Consider the following 17,765-nt stretch of genomic DNA (forward strand, 5'->3'; position numbering starts at 1 on the left):
ACTGTTGGTGTCATCCTACAAGAATCTGGCCTCTCACACCCAGGCTTCGGCATGTGTTTCCACTTAGAAGTCTGTGAATTCCTTCCCTGTTCTGATGAACACTATTTCCTTGGGACTGATAGAAATCTCAATTTGTCAAATGCTGATGTTTAACAAACAAAAGCCTTAGACATTCTGCTGGAGAGGAAATGCCAGTTTTATAAGTCTCCCAGCCCTTAAGAAATAGTCCAAAACTTAGTCCTCCTGTAGACCAGAGAAACATTTTTAAAATATTAACGTCCAAGCTTGCTGGGGTTCAGGGAACTCACATAACTTCTAGGTCGGTGACAGGGAAATTCTGCTACATGTTTAATGTTGGGAGAGTTTAACTGTATTGCATTGCTTGTATTTGTTTCTAGGAAAAATTGAGGTGACCTGGTTTGTTGCCCAGTGCTATCATGAATTAATGTTCTGTCAGGGAGTTGAAGGACTCCTCTTTCCAGCTTTACCCCTGAATTGTTGTATAATCTAGTGCTAGACATTTAATATCTTGGTCTTTGTTTTCCCATCTATAAAATGGGCGAATAGCTGTTTTGTCTTTTTAGCTGAGCTGCCTTTCACAATCACTGTGATAAACAAATAAGTAAAAAGCTTCTAAAAAACAGAAAGGAAAGAGCGAGCATGGAGATATTTTTCTCCAAAGTAACCTAAATGTAATCAAAGTACTCCATGCAGAAATATGTTTCCACATGATTTCACAGATGCTTTTTCTATACCCTTGTTAACTCAGAAAAGAATGGCAGAAAGAGAGAGAAAAAAATTCCCCACTGACTGGAACAGAAATGGCTAAAATTTATGTTAAACATACACACATAGTGTGTGTGTGTGTATATATATATATATATATATGTATGAATGAAACACAAAGTCACAGATTGAGGGTATCTGCAACAAACAATCTTTAGTGCACTTTTTCAGATTAGAAGGACACTCATATCAAAAGAAAAAAGAGGGCTTCCCTGGTGGCGCGGTGGTTAAGTATACGCCTGCTAGTGCAGGGGACACGGGTTTGAGCCCTGGTCCAGGAAGATCCCATATGCCATGGAGCAACTAAGCCCACGTGCCGCAACTACTGACCCAGCGCTCTAGAGCCCGCAAGCCACAACTACTGAGTCCGCGTGCCACAGCTACTGAAGCCTGAGTGCCTAGAGCCCGTGCTCTGCAACAAGAGAAGCCACCACAATGAGAAGCCCACGCACCGCAACGAAGAGTAGCCCCCGCTCACCGCAACTAGAGAAAGCCCACATGCAGCAACGAAGACCCAATGCAGCCAAAAATAAATAAATAAATAATTAAAAGCAAAAAGAAAGAAAAAGGGCATGAAAGAAAACTCACAGCCTAAGAAATATAAATGCCAACAAACAGGAGAAAAAGTGTTCCGCTTTACCAGTGATCAGTGAAACGTGAAAGAGAAGGATATAGCTCTTCATTTCGCAAGTTGGCTAAGAACTTTTCTTCATGATAATGAAGTAACTGCTAAAGGCACAAGGAACAGCCTTGACACAGACAGGTGTACAGTGGTTCAGCTTTTCTTGGGACTAATTTGTCACTATGTAACAAAAGCCTTTTAAAACTGCTTATACTCTTTGACTGAACAGTTCTAGGATTTTATCCTAAGAAGATAACCAGAGAGAAGCTCAAAAAGTGTAATATATAAGGATAATTACTTAGGAGTTGTCTATAATGATGAAAACTTGCGAGCAATTTAAAATAACCAACAGGAATAGAGAACTAAATAAATGACGTATGTCAATGGCCATTTTATGTAGCCATTAAAAAACCATATTACTGAATATACTAAAGGAAATTTTTTTTTAGTACCAATATCTTAAGAGAAAAAAACAATGTAGATAGTGTGACCCAAACTGTGTTAAAATAGATACATATACACGCTCACATACATAAACACAAATAAATCATACATAAGTATTTTAAGAAAGCTCATCTGTGGGTGATGGGATTTATGGGAGATTTTTATTTTCTTATAACATTTTTACAATTTTTTTTCCAGATTTTACTCTTGTAGCTCATAGGAAAACCCATAAAGGTAAACAGTTTTTCAGGAAAGGGGCAAAGCCCCTAACCATTTCAGTCAAGGCCCTTTGGTTGGCTCTGGTTGACGGGGGGTCATTAGAGTTCAAAATCTGTCTGCAGGTTTATAAACATTGTTGCTAATTCTTTAGGTCCTCCCACAGTTGTCAGGCCCTGAGGACTGATACAGACTAACTAAATGCACAGGTTAACAAGTAAGCCAGAACTCTCTGTATTAATTTCTGAAGGAGAATAATCATGACTCGAGAACAGACGTGGGTTCTTTATTTACTGAGCATCTTCGCTGTACCAGGCACTCTCTTTCTAAAGTGGAGAGCCCTGTCAGGGTCCAGATACTACCACAGGGAGTTGCCTGATGAGAACAGAGTCAAGCACTGGGGTCAGGGTTTTTGAAAATAAGTATCTCTAGCTAACTGTGGCAGCTTCTCTGCGCTGGAGCGATCTTTCTCTGCCACCAGAATCAAGATGAGTCACCGTGAATCAGGGTTCCCTCTTGTGTTTGAAACACAGGTCGTAAGCTCTTCTTCCCCAATTCACGTTTTTCGTCCTAGACTTCTTTCAGTTTATAGCTGTCATGACAGCTACACTCCTGACCCACATTCCTAAAGGGCTCCAGCGCTGGTGTTTCCTGATTTACTTCCCTTCATGGATTAATTTAATTGAGGCCGCCCTCTTTCTAGGGGCTGTAGGGTGTGGGGAGCGTGCAGGGAGCAGGCAGGCAGACTCCACCCAGCCACACTGTACACTGAGCTCTCGGGCGGGCCCGCCCTCTGGGGAACTGATCCCAGGAGTGCCCTGTGAACCTCTCTGTCTCTGAAGCCGGCCCTCTTAAGCTTTGTCCCTAGATTTGGAGATTGTACTTGGACCTTAGATGTTAATATCTGTTATCCTTGCACATGGCTTTGAGACCTCTACCCCTAGATATTTTCTGCTCCTGCAGACGGTAATGTGTTTTGAAGTACTAGTCTAGCTGGCTGATTATTAGAGATGTACTAACCAGATGCCATATGAGAAGCCAGTTTAAATTATTAAGGAAGATTGTTAACAGTGGTCAGAGAACTTGTAATGGGAGGAATAACCTGTAAAATCAGCGACAAATTTTTAAGAGTAACATATGCTTATTGTAGCACATTCAACTGTACAGAAGTATTTATAGTAAAAAGTGAAAACCCCACCTGCTTCTCCAAGCCCATCTGTTCCCACAACTGATGGGACTTAATCCTTCTAGAATGTTTTACACTCTCACCCCCCCACACACATACATGCGTACAGTTTTGTGTGTCTGTCTGTGGGATTGTGTTACTGATGTCTTTTAATAGGATTGTAGTACACGTCCTCTTCTGCAACTTGCTCTATTCACTTAACAATTTAATCCACAGCTCTAGACTACTAGGATTCAAATCCCAACTTTTCCACTCACTGACTGCCTCTCTGAACCTCAGTTTCTTCTTCAATAAAATGGGGATAATAATGGCATCTTCTTCATGGGGTTTATGTAAGGAGTAAATAAGGTAAGTACTTAACGAATGCATAGAACAGGGCCTGGTGTATTACACACACAGTGAGTGTGTGCTAGTAGTCGTAACAGTACAGTAGTAGCAATAGTACTAGTAGTAGCATCATCTCAGTCTTTTCAAAGGCTACCTAGCATTTCATTATATAGGTGGATTCAAATTTTTTTATACTATTCCTCTAGCAATGGCTCCTCGATTTTACTTACCCCAAGACTTCCCCCTGCGATTGAACTCAGGTTTATAAAGTTAGTGCCCTGCTCTGGGCAAGACCTCAGTTCTGGTGAATGAATTACAGATGCAGCCAGCTCTGGGGTTTGGGAATATCGGATGAGAGGTAGAAAATGGGGTCTGAGGTGTGACTGGCAGGTGTATGTACTCTCCCGTTCCCAGCAAATCGCCATCGCTCGGGAGGGCGACCTCCTGACCAAGGAGCGGCTGTGCTGCGGCCTGTCCATGTTCGAGGTCATCCTGACCCGCATCCGGAGCTACCTGCAGGACCCCATCTGGCGGGGCCCCCCGCCCACCAACGGCGTCATGCACGTCGACGAGTGCGTGGAGTTCCACCGGCTGTGGAGTGCCATGCAGTTCGTCTACTGCATCCCCGTGGGGACCAACGAGTTCACAGCTGAGTGAGTAGCCCCAGGGAAGGTGGGGTCGCCCCTCCAACCTGCTCATCCCCCACCCGAAGAGCCATCGGGCAGCCAGAGCTCAGCCAGAAAGGAGGGCAGGGGCGAGGTTGTCCAACAACGGTTTGTTGAGCACGTGCTGTATGTCGATCAGGGTTCTAGGTGCCGGACATGCATCTGTGCAGAGCAAAAGTAGACAGTTCCTGGTATGTGGGGTTGACAGGGCCAAGAGAAGACTAGAAAATAGATATAAGGTGCATCGAATGAGGTCCCTTGGCAGCGAGGGCAGGAAGGACAACAGATGCCCATGAAGAGAGACAAGTGGATTATAGGAATTTAATTCACAGACGACAGCTGAGCTGGAACACTGCTTAGGATTCAGCTCTTAGAGGGGAGAAGGGGACCCCACAGGGAAGGCTCCAAGTGGTTGAAGACAGACATGGAGTGTGTGCACATCGGGGCCTTGGACCTCTCAGGGCCTGTCTTCACGGGACTAGAAGCTGGGCCTATGGAAGGGGCGGAGGGGGGGGGGAGCTCTGGCGAGGGCTTGGTATTAAGATCTCACCGCCCACCCCAGCAGAGCTCCAGGGGTCGTAGAACAGAGACAGGCTCCCCTGGCAGAAGGTGGGCCACACCTTGCTCATGAGGCCTCTGCTCCTAAAAAGCAGGGGTGCCTTTGAGAGGAACCCAGTCCTGTTCTCAGAGAAGACAGAAGCAGAGCCCCATTCTCCCGTCACTCACCCAGCTACACAGCAAGAGCAGAGTGGTGAAGAGGGCAGACAAGGCCTGCCCTCCAGGAGCCAGGAGCTCTGGAGGAAACACGCACAGGGGCCAGAGAGGCCTCCCCGAGAGAGTGGTGCTGGGAGTGGGACGGGAAGGCTGTTTCCAGAGCAGCTGCACTTTCCGCGACAGCGGTGGGGAAGCTGGGAAACCTTCCCAGTGGGCTGCGCTGCATTCAGGGGCGAGCGATCCAGCCAAGAGATGCCCCACGGCCTCCCAGATTGCCCAGGTGGCTGTTGAGAGTTGGGGGCGTGCAGGCTGGGCTTCACCAGACCCAAGAGGACTGGCAGCCCTGCACACCAGCAGCGTCTGTTCATGCCCCATCGTGTCCCTCCCCCACCCCCAGTCCCTGCCCTCTCCACCTACACTGGCCAGCTGGTCTCCTGGTTTGAAACCACCCTTCCCCTCCCAGGTGTTCTCTGGTTCCTTTCCAGAGCCAAGACAGAGCTTCATCAGAATTCTAACTGGCTACATAAATCTCAAAGACTGGTTGGATTTTTTTTCTTGCAAATTTGTCTTCTTCAAAGCTGATTTTTCTTACATTAGTGGGGTGACAGACTGACACCTCTTTATGGCTAGCAGGGCTTATAATATAACCACAGTCCCAGGAACAAATGAGTCTACACTCACAGCTTCCCTTGTACCCCTTCTACAGATTAAGAGAATTGGCCCAGAGGTGAGCCAGCTCACTAGCTGTACTGCTGGTCCAAGATGAGGGTCCCTTCCCCCTCTGCCTCCTGCTTCTCACTCCAGCTGCTTCCTCTCCCACTCCCAGGCAGTGTTTCGGAGATGGCCTGAACTGGGCTGGCTGCTCCATCATCGTCCTGCTGGGCCAGCAGCGTCGCTTCGACCTGTTCGACTTCTGCTACCACCTGCTGAAAGTACAGAGGCAGGACGGGAAGGATGAAATCATTAAGAATGTGGTAAGCAGCTCGTGGCTGGGTCCTGGGAGTGGGGGCCAGGCCTGACCAGCAGGTCTTTCATCGGCAGAGGAGGGGGAGCTGCTTATGGAGGCCAGCTCCCCACACCGCAGCAGGTAGGTACGGAGACATTCAGCAGCTGGTGACCTTCTCGTAAGAAGCCGTGAGTCACTGGCTCGTAACCCACTGGGATGAATCACGTCACCCCGCAGGGCAGGGCCAGCCTCCAGACCTGAAACACACCTTCCCTGTGCCAGTGAGACTCTGCTAATGCTGCTTCGTCATCTGCACAAACTCTGACTGAACACGAAAGTTGTGCAGCCACGGGGATGGGATGAGCGCCGCTGTCGTGTGTCGGGTAGGCAAGGCTGCTGCGGGAGCATCAAGAAGGGCTGTCTAAAGCAGGCTGAGGGGCTGGGCAGGGGCCTCAGAAGGCTCCCCCTAGAGGCGATGCTTGGGCAAAGTCCAGAATGACCCGCTGCAAATAGCCAGGCAGAAAATGGGGTGCGGGATGGGGAGAATGTTCTAGGCAGAGGGAACAGCTAGAGCAAAGGCACAGAGGCATGAAGATGTATGGCTGGAACAGAGGGTGGGTCTGCAGGACCTGCTGAGAGGAAAAAGAGGCAGGAGCCACCTCCAAGGTTTTTTGTTTGCTTTGAGGTAGAACATACGTAACATAAAATTTGCTGTTTTAGCTATCTTTAACTGTTTACTGCATTAAATTCACTCACCTTGTTACGCAACCATCACCACCTCCATCTTCAGAACTTTTCATCTTCCCCAGCTGAAACTCTGTGCCTAGGAAACAGTAACTCGCCATTCTCCCTCCCCTCAGCCTCTGGTAACCACCCTTCCACTTTCTTTCTCTGTGAGTTTGACTGCTCTAGAGGTACTTCGTATAAGTGGAATTCTCACTCGGCATAATGTGTTTAAGGCTCACCCTGTTGTAGCATGTCAGTATTTCCTTCCTTTAAAGGCTGAATAATATTCCATTGTATGTATACACCGCATTTTGTTTATCCATTCGTCTGTCGATGGACGCTTGAGTTGCTCCCGCATTTTGGCTGTTGTGAATCGTGCTGCTGTGATCATGAGTGTACAAATAACTGTTCAAGACCCTGCTTTCATTGCTTTGGGGTATATACCTAAAATTGGAATTGCTGGATCATGTGGTAATTCTGATTTTAATGTTTTGAGGACCACCATACTGTTTTCCATAGTGACCACACCATTTTACATTCCCACCAGCAATGCACAGGAGTTCCAATTTCTCTGTATCTTCCCCAGCACTTGTTATTTTCTGTGTATCTTTGGAAATAGCCATTTTAATGTGTGTGAAGTGGTATCTCATTGTGGTTTTGATTCACATTTCCTTAGCAATTAGTGATATTAGCATCTTTTCATGTGCTTATTGGCTATGTGTTTATCTTCTTTGGAGGAATGTCTATTCAAGTGTTTTGCTCACTTTTTAGTTGGGTCATTTGGCTTGTTTTTTTTTGTTTGTTTTGCTGTTATTTAATTGCAGGTGTTCTTTCTATATTCTGGGTATTAATCCCTTATCAGATATATGATTTGAAAATGTTTTCTTTCATTCTTTGGGTCACCTTTTCACTCTGTTGATAGTGTCCTTTAATGCAAATAAGTTTTTAATTTTGATGTATTCCAATTTATTATTTATTACCTGTGCTTTGGTGTCATATCCAAGAAATCATTGCCAAACTCAATGTCGTAACGCTTTTCCTCTGTTTTCTTCTAAGAGTTTTAAAGTTTTCACTCTCATGTTTAGGTCTTTAATCCATTTTGAGCTAATGTTTTGTATATGGTGTAAAGTAAGAATCCAACTTCTTCTGTGTGTGGATATCCAGTTTTCCCAGCACCGTCTATTGAGAAGACCATTCTTTTTCCATTGAATGTTGTGGGCACCCTTGTCAGAAATCATTTGACCATATATGAAAGGGTTTATATCTGGGCTGTCTGTTTCATTGGTCCATTTGTCTGTCTTCATGCTAGAACCACATGTTTTGATTACTGCAGCTTTGTGGTAAGTTTTGAAACTCAAAGCGTTTTATGGTCAAGTTCACATTTCACTGTCAAGCTCTGGGCACCCATAGAAGGCCTTTAAGCAAGAGAGTGACATGATCATTGAAGCATCAGGACCCTGGACCCCACCCTCAACTGAATTCTTCCCTTTCTCTTGATTTCTCTGTCCCCTCCTCCCATCCCTAACCTGCACGTCCCTGTCCTTCTACAGCCCCTGAAGAAGATGGCAGACAGGATCAGGAAGTACCAGATCTTGAACAATGAGGTTTTTGCCATCCTGAATAAGTACATGAAGTCCGTGGAGACGGACAGTTCCACTGTGGAGCATGTGCGCTGCTTCCAACCACCCATCCACCAGTCCCTGGCCACCACCTGCTAGGCGGAAGGTCCTGCAAACCCTCGACCTGGAGGAGAAGCAGGAGAGAGAAAGCCACAACCAGCCTGCAACAGGGTCTGACTGGACAGTGTGTGGGATGGACCTGGAAGGAAACAAGAACCTCCCCAAACACATCTGCACCTCCTGAGGGCTGGGCCTGTGCATGCTCTCCCACAACATCTCCATGGTGGTTTCTCCATAGTGTAAATGGAAAAAAAGAAAAGAAAAGAAAAGAAACAGGGCAGTGTATGCTTTTTTCTTTTTTACTTTTTTTTCCCTCAGCTGTGTTAAGAGCCCTAGTTTTACCCTTTCTCCATCTCGTGGTCCCCTACATCTGTGGTTGCTTCCCAAGACCTCCTCCTCAGATGGAGACCTCCAACCCAATGCCCACGTGCCACCCCAGGACTGAAGTCTTAGAGATGGAGAAAAGAGTGTGGTGATGCCCCAAGATGTCAGCCTGGCCATGCTTCCACTTCCTAGCATCTTCACCTCCTCTGGTTCCCTCCCTCCACTTCCCAAGATGGCATCTTCTTCTGCTCTGGACGCCAGGGATTCTACCACCAAGAATACTCCTGGACCAGGCGCTGAGAGCCATGGTGAATGGGAGACGAGGTTCCTGGTATTGGTACCATGGTAGATGGTGTTGTGGTGTTGCCTTTGACCTTCCATGGACTCCCAAAACCACATTCTGACTCCCCTCTCAGGGCACTCCTAGAGAGAATTCAGAAATGCATTCACAACTGGAATGGGTGAGTAGAATTGGGGTAAGAAGATGGTCAGAACCGCTATGTAGAAGCAGTATTTAAGAACACAGCCAGGGATTCCATAGTTCAAAACAGAAAGCTATTAGACCACCTCATCTGCTTGATGGTGAGAGGGTCCTTTATTCATTGAGCAAATGCTTAGTGAGCACCAAGTTGCACAGGGTAATGGACACTGGGGCTACAGCTTTGAACAGGCCAGGCATGCACTGCCCACAGCATTAGCCAGCGACCAAATTAGGGGCCACTTCTTGGCACAGAATCTCTCATCAAGGAAAACTGTCACAAGAAAGAAAATATTAAAGGGTTATTTTAATAGAAGCCAGAAACATCTTGGGGTCAAGGAGGTAAGGAATATAAATAATACTTGTCAACGAGCTTTTAATACCAAAATATACCCCAAAGAGGAATCCTGTTCTAGTGAATCAGGACTTTTGTTGTCCTAGAAGCTGAAAGATTCCGGAGACATTTTATCTTTGGCTGTCAACTTCCTTGATGTTCCTTAACTTAGATTTTGAGGTATGGGGTATATCTCAAAGGGACGTGTCTACTTCCTTTTCCCTGAACCAAAATTCCCTGCAGAATCTCCTACCAAGCATGGGGAGACTGTTTAGAAGGATGGAAGCCTTTGGGAAGTGAATTTCTCATTGCAGAGCACCTCATCATCAAAGGGAATCTGTGACCCTGAGCTTGTAAGAACATATAAAGTGAGACATTGGATATTTCTCCCCCGGCCCAGGAAGGAAAAGAAAGAGAGAAAATAGAACAGTAATGATCTCCTCCCTCAGGGCAGATGAATGGAAATGGTTGCCATTAACCAGATGGCCCACTTCAACCCCATGGCAAGAGCAAAGAAATGTCCATAGCAAGAGGTTTGTGTTACCCACTCATGCTCACCAGGGAGGAGAGGTGGGGCTCGCCAAAGTATGGTCCAAAGGCCACATACATCAGGACCTCTTGAGATTAGCACGTTTAATGCAGATTCCTGGGCCCCATCTCACACCCATTGATTCTACAGCTCTGGGAGCAGGGTCAAGAAATCTGCACTTGCCACAAGCTGGATTGTTCTGTTGCACATGAAAGTCTGAGGACCACTGCTGTAGAGGCCCCCTGCACTGCTACCCTTGGGCTTTGAGCTCCCTCTGAGCCATGAAAGAAAATATTTGTTGGGAAGGAAAGTGAGTCAGGGTGGAAGCTGTCAGATCCTCCTGTCTGGAGCTGCCACTTCCTATTCTGATTTCTCATTTTTTTCTTCTTGATGACCATAGAGGTATCCCAAAGGCAAAAGTGAGGCATTACACGACATGGGAGAACCACCAGGTAAAACTCACCTTCAAAACCCACATAAAATTTCTAAGCTCCAGAGCCTTCCGAGTCTTCATTCCTATCTGGGAACAGTAGCTGGCTCACTCTCTCAGATTAAGTCTGGCTATAAGTCCTGGAGATCATTCTAAATCCTTGACCATTGCTTTGCGGAGATTTGGATCACCGGTTGGATGAGATTGCTATTTCAACAGTTCACCCCTCCCACCCTGCATCCATAGCCCTGAATTTGACCCTCTGGGTAGAATCCTATTATCCTCAAGAGGTTTGATCCCAGTAAATTGAGGTCTTCACCTTTAGGAGAGACGGTTCATTTCCCTGGCTCACCAGCAGCATCGATTTACGAACACCGAAAGGGTTTAATAATTCTTTCCTTCCTGGTGTTACTGCCCACCCCCACTTTTGATTTTTTGTGTATCTAAGAACCAGGAAAAACAAAAACTTAGGTTTTAAAAGGTTAAAATAAATTCTGTTTCAGAAACTGTCAAATGTACCATATTTGTATTAAGAGTTGTTGGGGATTTTTGTACAATGAATTTACATTTATTTATGGTGAATTATATTTACGCTTGTGATCAAATAATGATGTTAAATTCTTAAATCATATTTGCTATGCAGCTGAAGATGATATTTTGCTTTGTATTTTGGGGTACCTGTGTTGAGTTGATAAACATTTCCATCTCCATTAAAACTGCTTCCAAACTAGTGAAATGAGCATCTTGTCTTGATTCCGGGTCATATTCTAGTCGTCGTTGATCTGTGGAAGGCCACATGAAAACTGATGACTAAGGATACAACCTGAAAGGGAATGGAGGAAGATAAAGATAAAGAAGACAAAGCACATTGCGCCCTAAACTAATGGCTTGTTTTCCTTTCTCACTGGAGGAATTAAATCTTTACAAATTGACTTGCACTGGGCAAGATATCGGAGATGGTGCCTGAGCCTAGGGGATTCATAGTCTGACAGTGTAACTCTACAAACTATATCCCTAGTTTTGTTTTTTGGGTTTTTTGTTGTTGTTGTTGTTATTTGTTTTCTATTTTTTTAATTGAAGTGTAGTTGATTTACAATGTGTTAGTTTTAGGTGTACAGCAAAGTGATTCAGTTATACATATATATCCTTTTTCAGATTCTTTTCCATTATAGAGTGTTACAAGGTATTGAATATAGTTCCCTGTGCTATACAGGTGTTTGTTATTTTTCTGTTTTATATATGGTAGTGTGTATCTGTTAATCCCAAACTCCTAATTTATTCCTTCCTCCCTCCCCACATTGGTAATCATAAATTTGTTTTCTATGTCTATGAGTCTGTTTCTGTTTTGTAAATAAGTTCATTTGTATCTTTTTTTTAGATTTCACATATAAGTGAAATCATATGATATTTGTCTTTCTCTGTCTGACTTCACTTAGTATGAAAATATCTTGGTTCATCCATGTTGCTGCAAATTGCACTATTTTGTTCTTTTTACGGTTGAGTAATATTCCATTTTGTGTGTGGGGGCGGGGGGTGGTGAGCGTAAGGTTGGGCAAAAAGTTCATTCGGGTTTTTCCATCAGGTCATGTGAAAAACCCAAACGAACTTTTTGGCCAACCCAATATATATACACACACACATATAATATCTTTTTTATCCATTCATCTGTTGATGGACATTTAGGTTGCTTCCATGTCTTGGCGATTATAAATAGTGCTGCTGTGAACATTGGGGTGCATGTGTCTTTTCGAATTAGAGTTTTTGTCTTTTCCGGATATATGCCCAGAAGTGGGATTGCTGGATCATATGGTAGCTCTATTTTTAGTTTTTTAAGGAAACTCCATACTGTTTTCCTTATTGGCTGCACCAATTTACATTTCCACCAACAGGATAGGAGGGTTCCCTTCTCTCCACATCCTTGCCAACATGTTATTTGTGTTCTTTTTGATGATAACCATTCTGACAGGTGTGAGGTGATAGCTCATTGTGGCTTTGATTTGCATTTCCCTGATGATTAGCGATATTGAGCATCTCTTCATGTGCCTGTTGGCCATCGGCATGTCCTCTTTGGAAAAATGTCTGTTCAGTTCTTCTGCCCATTTTTTAATTGGGTTGTTTGTTTTTTTGATGTTGAGTTGTATGAGCTGTTTAGGTGTGTTGGATATTAACCCCTTATGAGTCGTATCATTTGCAAATATCTTCTCCCATTCAGTACGTTGTCTTTTTGTTTTGTCGATGATTTCCTTTGCTGTGCAAAAGCTTATAAGTTTAATTAGGTCCCATTTGTCTACTTTTGGTTTTGTTTCCTTTGCTTTAGGAGACGGAGCCAAAAAAAATATTGCTGCAGTTTATGTCAAAGAGTGTTCTGCCTGTGTTTTCCTCTAGCAGTTTATTGGTCTTACATTTAGGTCTTTAATCCATTTTGAGTTTATGTCTGTATATGGTGTTAGAGAATGTTCTAACTTCATCGTTTTACCTGTAGCTGTCCAGTTTTCCCAGCACCACTTACTGAAGAGACTGTCTTTTCTCCATTGTATATTCTTGCCTCCTTTGTCATAGATGAATTGACCATAAGTGCATGGGTTTATTTCTGGGCTTTCTGTCCTGTTCCATATATATCATTTATCAATATATCCCTAGTTTTAAGAGGAAGCATGGGAACTAATATTTAATGAGGCCTAATGTGTGTGGGCACCATGCTAAATCCCATTCATCCATCCATTCCTTTGAATCAACCACCATCACTTTTTGTGTTATATCCCACCTTTGACAAAGGGGCTATACAGTGTGTTTATTTTCACACAGTTACTAAGTGAAAGCTGGAATATGAACCCAGTTCCAAAGGATGGGCTTTTGCTGTTACACTATAGTAAATTGATCCGCCAGTCTGGACCCCAAAACTAGACTTAGGAATTTGATTACTGGACTTCTGGGGGGCTTTGGGTCAGTAAGATTGAGCTAAGCCTGGTATTAGGAGAGACCCAGCATAGTGGCAAGGAAGTTCCCAGGCTGAAGGCACCTGGAGACCTCTCACACTCATCGGAAAGGATGGCAGTAGAAGATCACTAGAAGGATATGTTTAAGACCAGCACCAGTGCTTGGAGCCTCCTGTGTTACACAGCGCCTGCTTTCCTGAAGACTGCCAACAGAGATGAGTTCTAGGGCATTAGTGGCCCCCACTGCTGCAGCCTGGGAAGCCCTCAAATCTCTTGGGGCCTCAGGTTCCTCATCTTCAAGGTGGACAAAATAATCCAAGGTCCCTTCAAGCTCTGGTTTCCCAATTCTAGGTCATTTCCTACTGGTGTACCTTGAAGAGGCTGACTGCTTCACAAGCTCAAAATCTTTCTCAGCCATGTGTCACCACCTCAAAGGGTTCTCATCATTAGGGCTGGTATATTTGATCTAGTGCCATTGAGCACTGTGAGTCTGGAGAAATGCACAGTGAAAAGAAGATTCCACGTTCAAATAAATTGGGGGAATGCATTGTGCTCTCTCCCCTCTTGAAGGTCAGCAGTGCTGTGACGTCCTGCAGAGCTTAATCAGCCTGGATTAACACCACGTCTCCCAGATGGCTCTGACCTGGGACACTCCTTTCTCTGCACCACTAATGATTCCCTCATGAAACATTCTTTGAAAACTCTTGGACTGAGGATGTGGAAATCCATGTTAAGATAGTTTTTTAAATTCCCACAGGAGAAGAACCACTTACACATGGGCAGTCCTGACCCTTGGGCACAATTAGGGAAAGCAGGGACTTGGCAAAGTACTGAAGGAATTCAGGTGGAAAGAGGAAGCATTTTCATGACAGGAGAGCATAGGGTAGTTGAGTGGATTCGCTTGCTAGGGTTGCCATAACGAAATACCACAGACCAGGTGGCTGAAACAACAGAAATTTATTTTCTTACCATTCTGGAGGCTAGAAGTCCAAGATCAAGGTGTCAGCAGGGTTAGTCTCTTCTAAGATCTCTCTCCTTGGCTTACAGATGGCTGTCTTCTCCCTGTGTCTTTACATGGTCTTTCCTCTGTGTCTGTGTCATAATTTCCTAAGGACACCAGTTACATTGAATTGGGGCCCATTTATATGACCTCCTTTTACCTTAATTTCCTCATTAAAGACTCTATCTCCAAATAGAATCCCATTCTGAGGTACTGGGATTTAGGGCTTCAACATATGAGTTGAGTTGGGAGAGAAATTCAACCCATAACAATGGAGAAGAGAATAGATCTGGGAAAGGTGCTGTGTCTGGGGCCCTGGACTGTTTGAAGGCTGGGATGCCATTGCTTGAGAAACACTTCTTGAATGCTAACTATTTTCAAGCCTCCACATAGAGGCTTGTAGGAAGAGAAAAGACGGCTAGCCTACGATTTGTCTTTTTTTTTTTTTAATAAATTTATGTATTTATTTATTTATTTATTTTTGGCTGTGTTGGGTCTTCGTTGCTGTGCACAGGCTTTCTTTTAGTTGCGGCGATCAGGGGCTACTCTTTGCTGTGGTGCACGGGCTTCGCATTGCGGTGGCTTCTCTTGTTGCGGAGCACGGGCTCTCCGCGCGTGGGCTTCAGTAGTTGTGGCTCGCGGGCTCAAGAGTGCAGGCTCAGTAGTTGTGGCGCACGGGCTTAGTTGCTCTGCGGCATGTGGGATCTCCCCAGGCCAGGGCTCAAACCCGTGTCCCCTGTGTTGGCAGGCGGATGCTTAACCACTGCGCCACCAGGGAAGTCCCCGAATTGGCATTTTTAGCTGAAAACCCATGAACCTTTTTTTGTGCCTCATCCAGCACATAGTTTGAATTTGTGACTAGGAAACTTGGTTACAACTGTGTCTCTAATGTCAGTTTTGGGGGGAACAAAAAAGGTCGTGTACAATATTTTATGGAGCTGTTCAGAGATAGAACATTTGATGAAACACATATCAGATTTTTCATTAAAACCGCTTTTACACACTCGATGAAATTGCTGACAAAATACTGTTAAAGTAATTAGATTTAGTTTAGACAAGGTAAAAAAAAATGCACTAAAAGAGTTCAGTAAGATCACAGAAGTCCTCAAAGAGTGAGCTGTGGTCTTGGGGGGAAATAAAATTAACTTTGAATTTACAGTCACTATACACTCACTGTGAACTATTGCTTACTATTATTAACATCACAAAAAACCAAGGGCATCTAAATTTGTCTAAGAGGGTCAAAACATATTTTTATAAATTTTAGAGAAACTGGCTTTCCCAAATGAAAATGCATGTGAAATATGCAACAGGAATGGCCTTCCAATGAAATATAAAGATACACAAACAATGAAAGAAAAATATTTTGCATGACTAGGAAGAAGATGATTCACATACAAATAATTCCAAACTAACCTGTTTACAAACTACTTTTTGGCCACTATAGGTCAAAGTATCGTCTTGATTGAGGGAGGTCGGAACAAACTGAGCCATGTACTGCTTTTAGGAAGGTTTTCTCATAATATTCCAGAATTGAAAGATTTGAAAGAACAATTCAGGAAATACTGTACCCTCTAGATACTGCTTTAAAAGGCAATGAAAACTGTAATGTAAGGGATTATTTATATAATAAATTTATTTGATAAAATACGAATGTTGTGTAATATTTTCTGTAATAATAATTACACATGACCCCAAGAGTAGTTGTATAAAATGCATAGTTCGTTTTCTGAATCTAAGTGTTGCTTTAAAAACCTTATTGATAATTTCAGGTGCTACCCCTTATCAGAACAGAATTTCTTCATATTGAAATCAATTTAAAAAGTTTGAGTTTTAATGACTCAAGGAAGGTTGTCTAATTTGACATTACTGACAATAGAATACAAATTATATAAAAATCTTGACGATAGAGAGTAGATTTTAAGTGTTCTTACCACACCCACCCCCCCAAAAAAGGTAACTATGTGAGGTAATGGATGTGTTAATTAACTTGACTGTGATGATCATTTCACAGTACACTCATATATCAAAACATTTTGTACACCTTGAATATGTAAAATTTTATTTTCAGTTGTACCTCAATAAAAGCAGGAGCAGAGGGAATCTTTTTTTTTTAATTGAAGTATAGTTGATTAACAATATTATATTAGTTTCAGGTTTACAGCATAGTGATTCAGTATTTTTACATTATACTCCATTAAAAGTTGTTACAAGTTAATGGCTGTAATTCCCTGTGCTATACAATATATCCTTGTTGCTTATCTATTTTATACATAGTACTTTATATGTCTTAATCCCATACCCTATTTTGCCCTTCCTTGCTTCCTTCTCCCCATTGGTAACTACCGTTTTTTGTGTTTTTTTTTCCTGTATCTGTGAGTCTCTTTCTGTTTAGCTATATACATTTGTTTGTTTTCATTACTAGATTCCACATATAAGTGATATCATACAGTGCTGTCTTTCTCTGTCTGACTTACGTCACTAAGCATAATATTCTGTAGGTCTATCCATGTTGCTGGAAATGGCAGAATTTCATTCTTTTTTATGGCTGAGTAGTGGTCCATTGTATGTATGTACCACATCTTTATCCATTCATCTGTTGATGGACACTTGTGTTCCTTCCATATCTTGGCTATTGTAAATAGTGCTGCTGTGAACATTGGGGTGCATGTATCTTTTCGAATTAGTGTTTTCGTTTTTTTCTGGATATATACCCAGAAATGGAATTGCTGGTAGTTCTATTTTCAGTTTTTTGAGGAACCTGCATACTGTTTTCTGTAGTGGCTGCACCAATGTACATTCCCACCTACAATGTACAAGCGTTCCCTTTTCTCCACATCCTCACCAGCATTTGTTATTTGTAGACTTTTTGATGATAGCCATTCTGACAGGTGTGAGGTGATATCTCACTGTGGTTTTGATTTGCATTTCTCCAATAATTATTGATGTTGAGCATCTTTTAATGTGCCTGTTAGTCACCTGTTATGTCTTCTTTGGAAACATGTCTATTCAGGTCTTCTGCTCATTTTTTGATTGGGTTGTTTGTTTATATTGAGTTGTATGAGCTGTTTATATATTTTGGATATTAACCCCTTGTCGGTCATATTGTTTGCACGTATTTTCTCTGTTCCATAGGTTGTATTTTCGTTTTGTCGACAGTTTTATGTGCTATACAAAAGCTTTTAAGTTTAATTAGGCCCCATTTATTTATTTTTGGTTTTGTTTCTTTTGCCTTAGGAGGCTGATCCAAAAAGATACTGCTACAACTTATGTCAAAGAGTGTTCTGCCTATGTTCTCTTCTAGGAGGTTTTATGGTTTCAGGTCTTAAATATATATATTTAGGTCTTTAATCCATTTTGAGTTTATTTTTGTATATGGTGTGAGGAAATGTTCTAATCTCACTGTTTTACATGGAATTGTCC

General features: G+C 43.1%; 1 protein-coding gene across 3 annotated transcripts in view; it reads left to right on the forward strand.

Moving 5' to 3' along the window:
* Window positions 1-11,142, forward strand: part of CYFIP2 (cytoplasmic FMR1 interacting protein 2) — a 131,683-nt gene extending 120,541 nt beyond the window's left edge. For all 3 annotated transcript variants that reach the window (XM_060296541.1, XM_060296543.1, XM_060296542.1), the window contains 3 exons: window positions 3,996-4,234; window positions 5,787-5,934; window positions 8,183-11,142. In XM_060296541.1, coding sequence (XP_060152524.1) covers window positions 3,996-4,234; window positions 5,787-5,934; window positions 8,183-8,350 — 555 coding nt within the window. In that variant the 3' untranslated portion in view covers window positions 8,351-11,142. The remainder of the gene's footprint in view (window positions 1-3,995; window positions 4,235-5,786; window positions 5,935-8,182) is intronic.
* Window positions 11,143-17,765: the final 6,623 nt, after the last annotated feature.

This window comes from Globicephala melas, chromosome 3 (assembly GCF_963455315.2).
Source record: "Globicephala melas chromosome 3, mGloMel1.2, whole genome shotgun sequence".
Lineage (NCBI taxonomy): Eukaryota > Metazoa > Chordata > Mammalia > Artiodactyla > Delphinidae > Globicephala > Globicephala melas.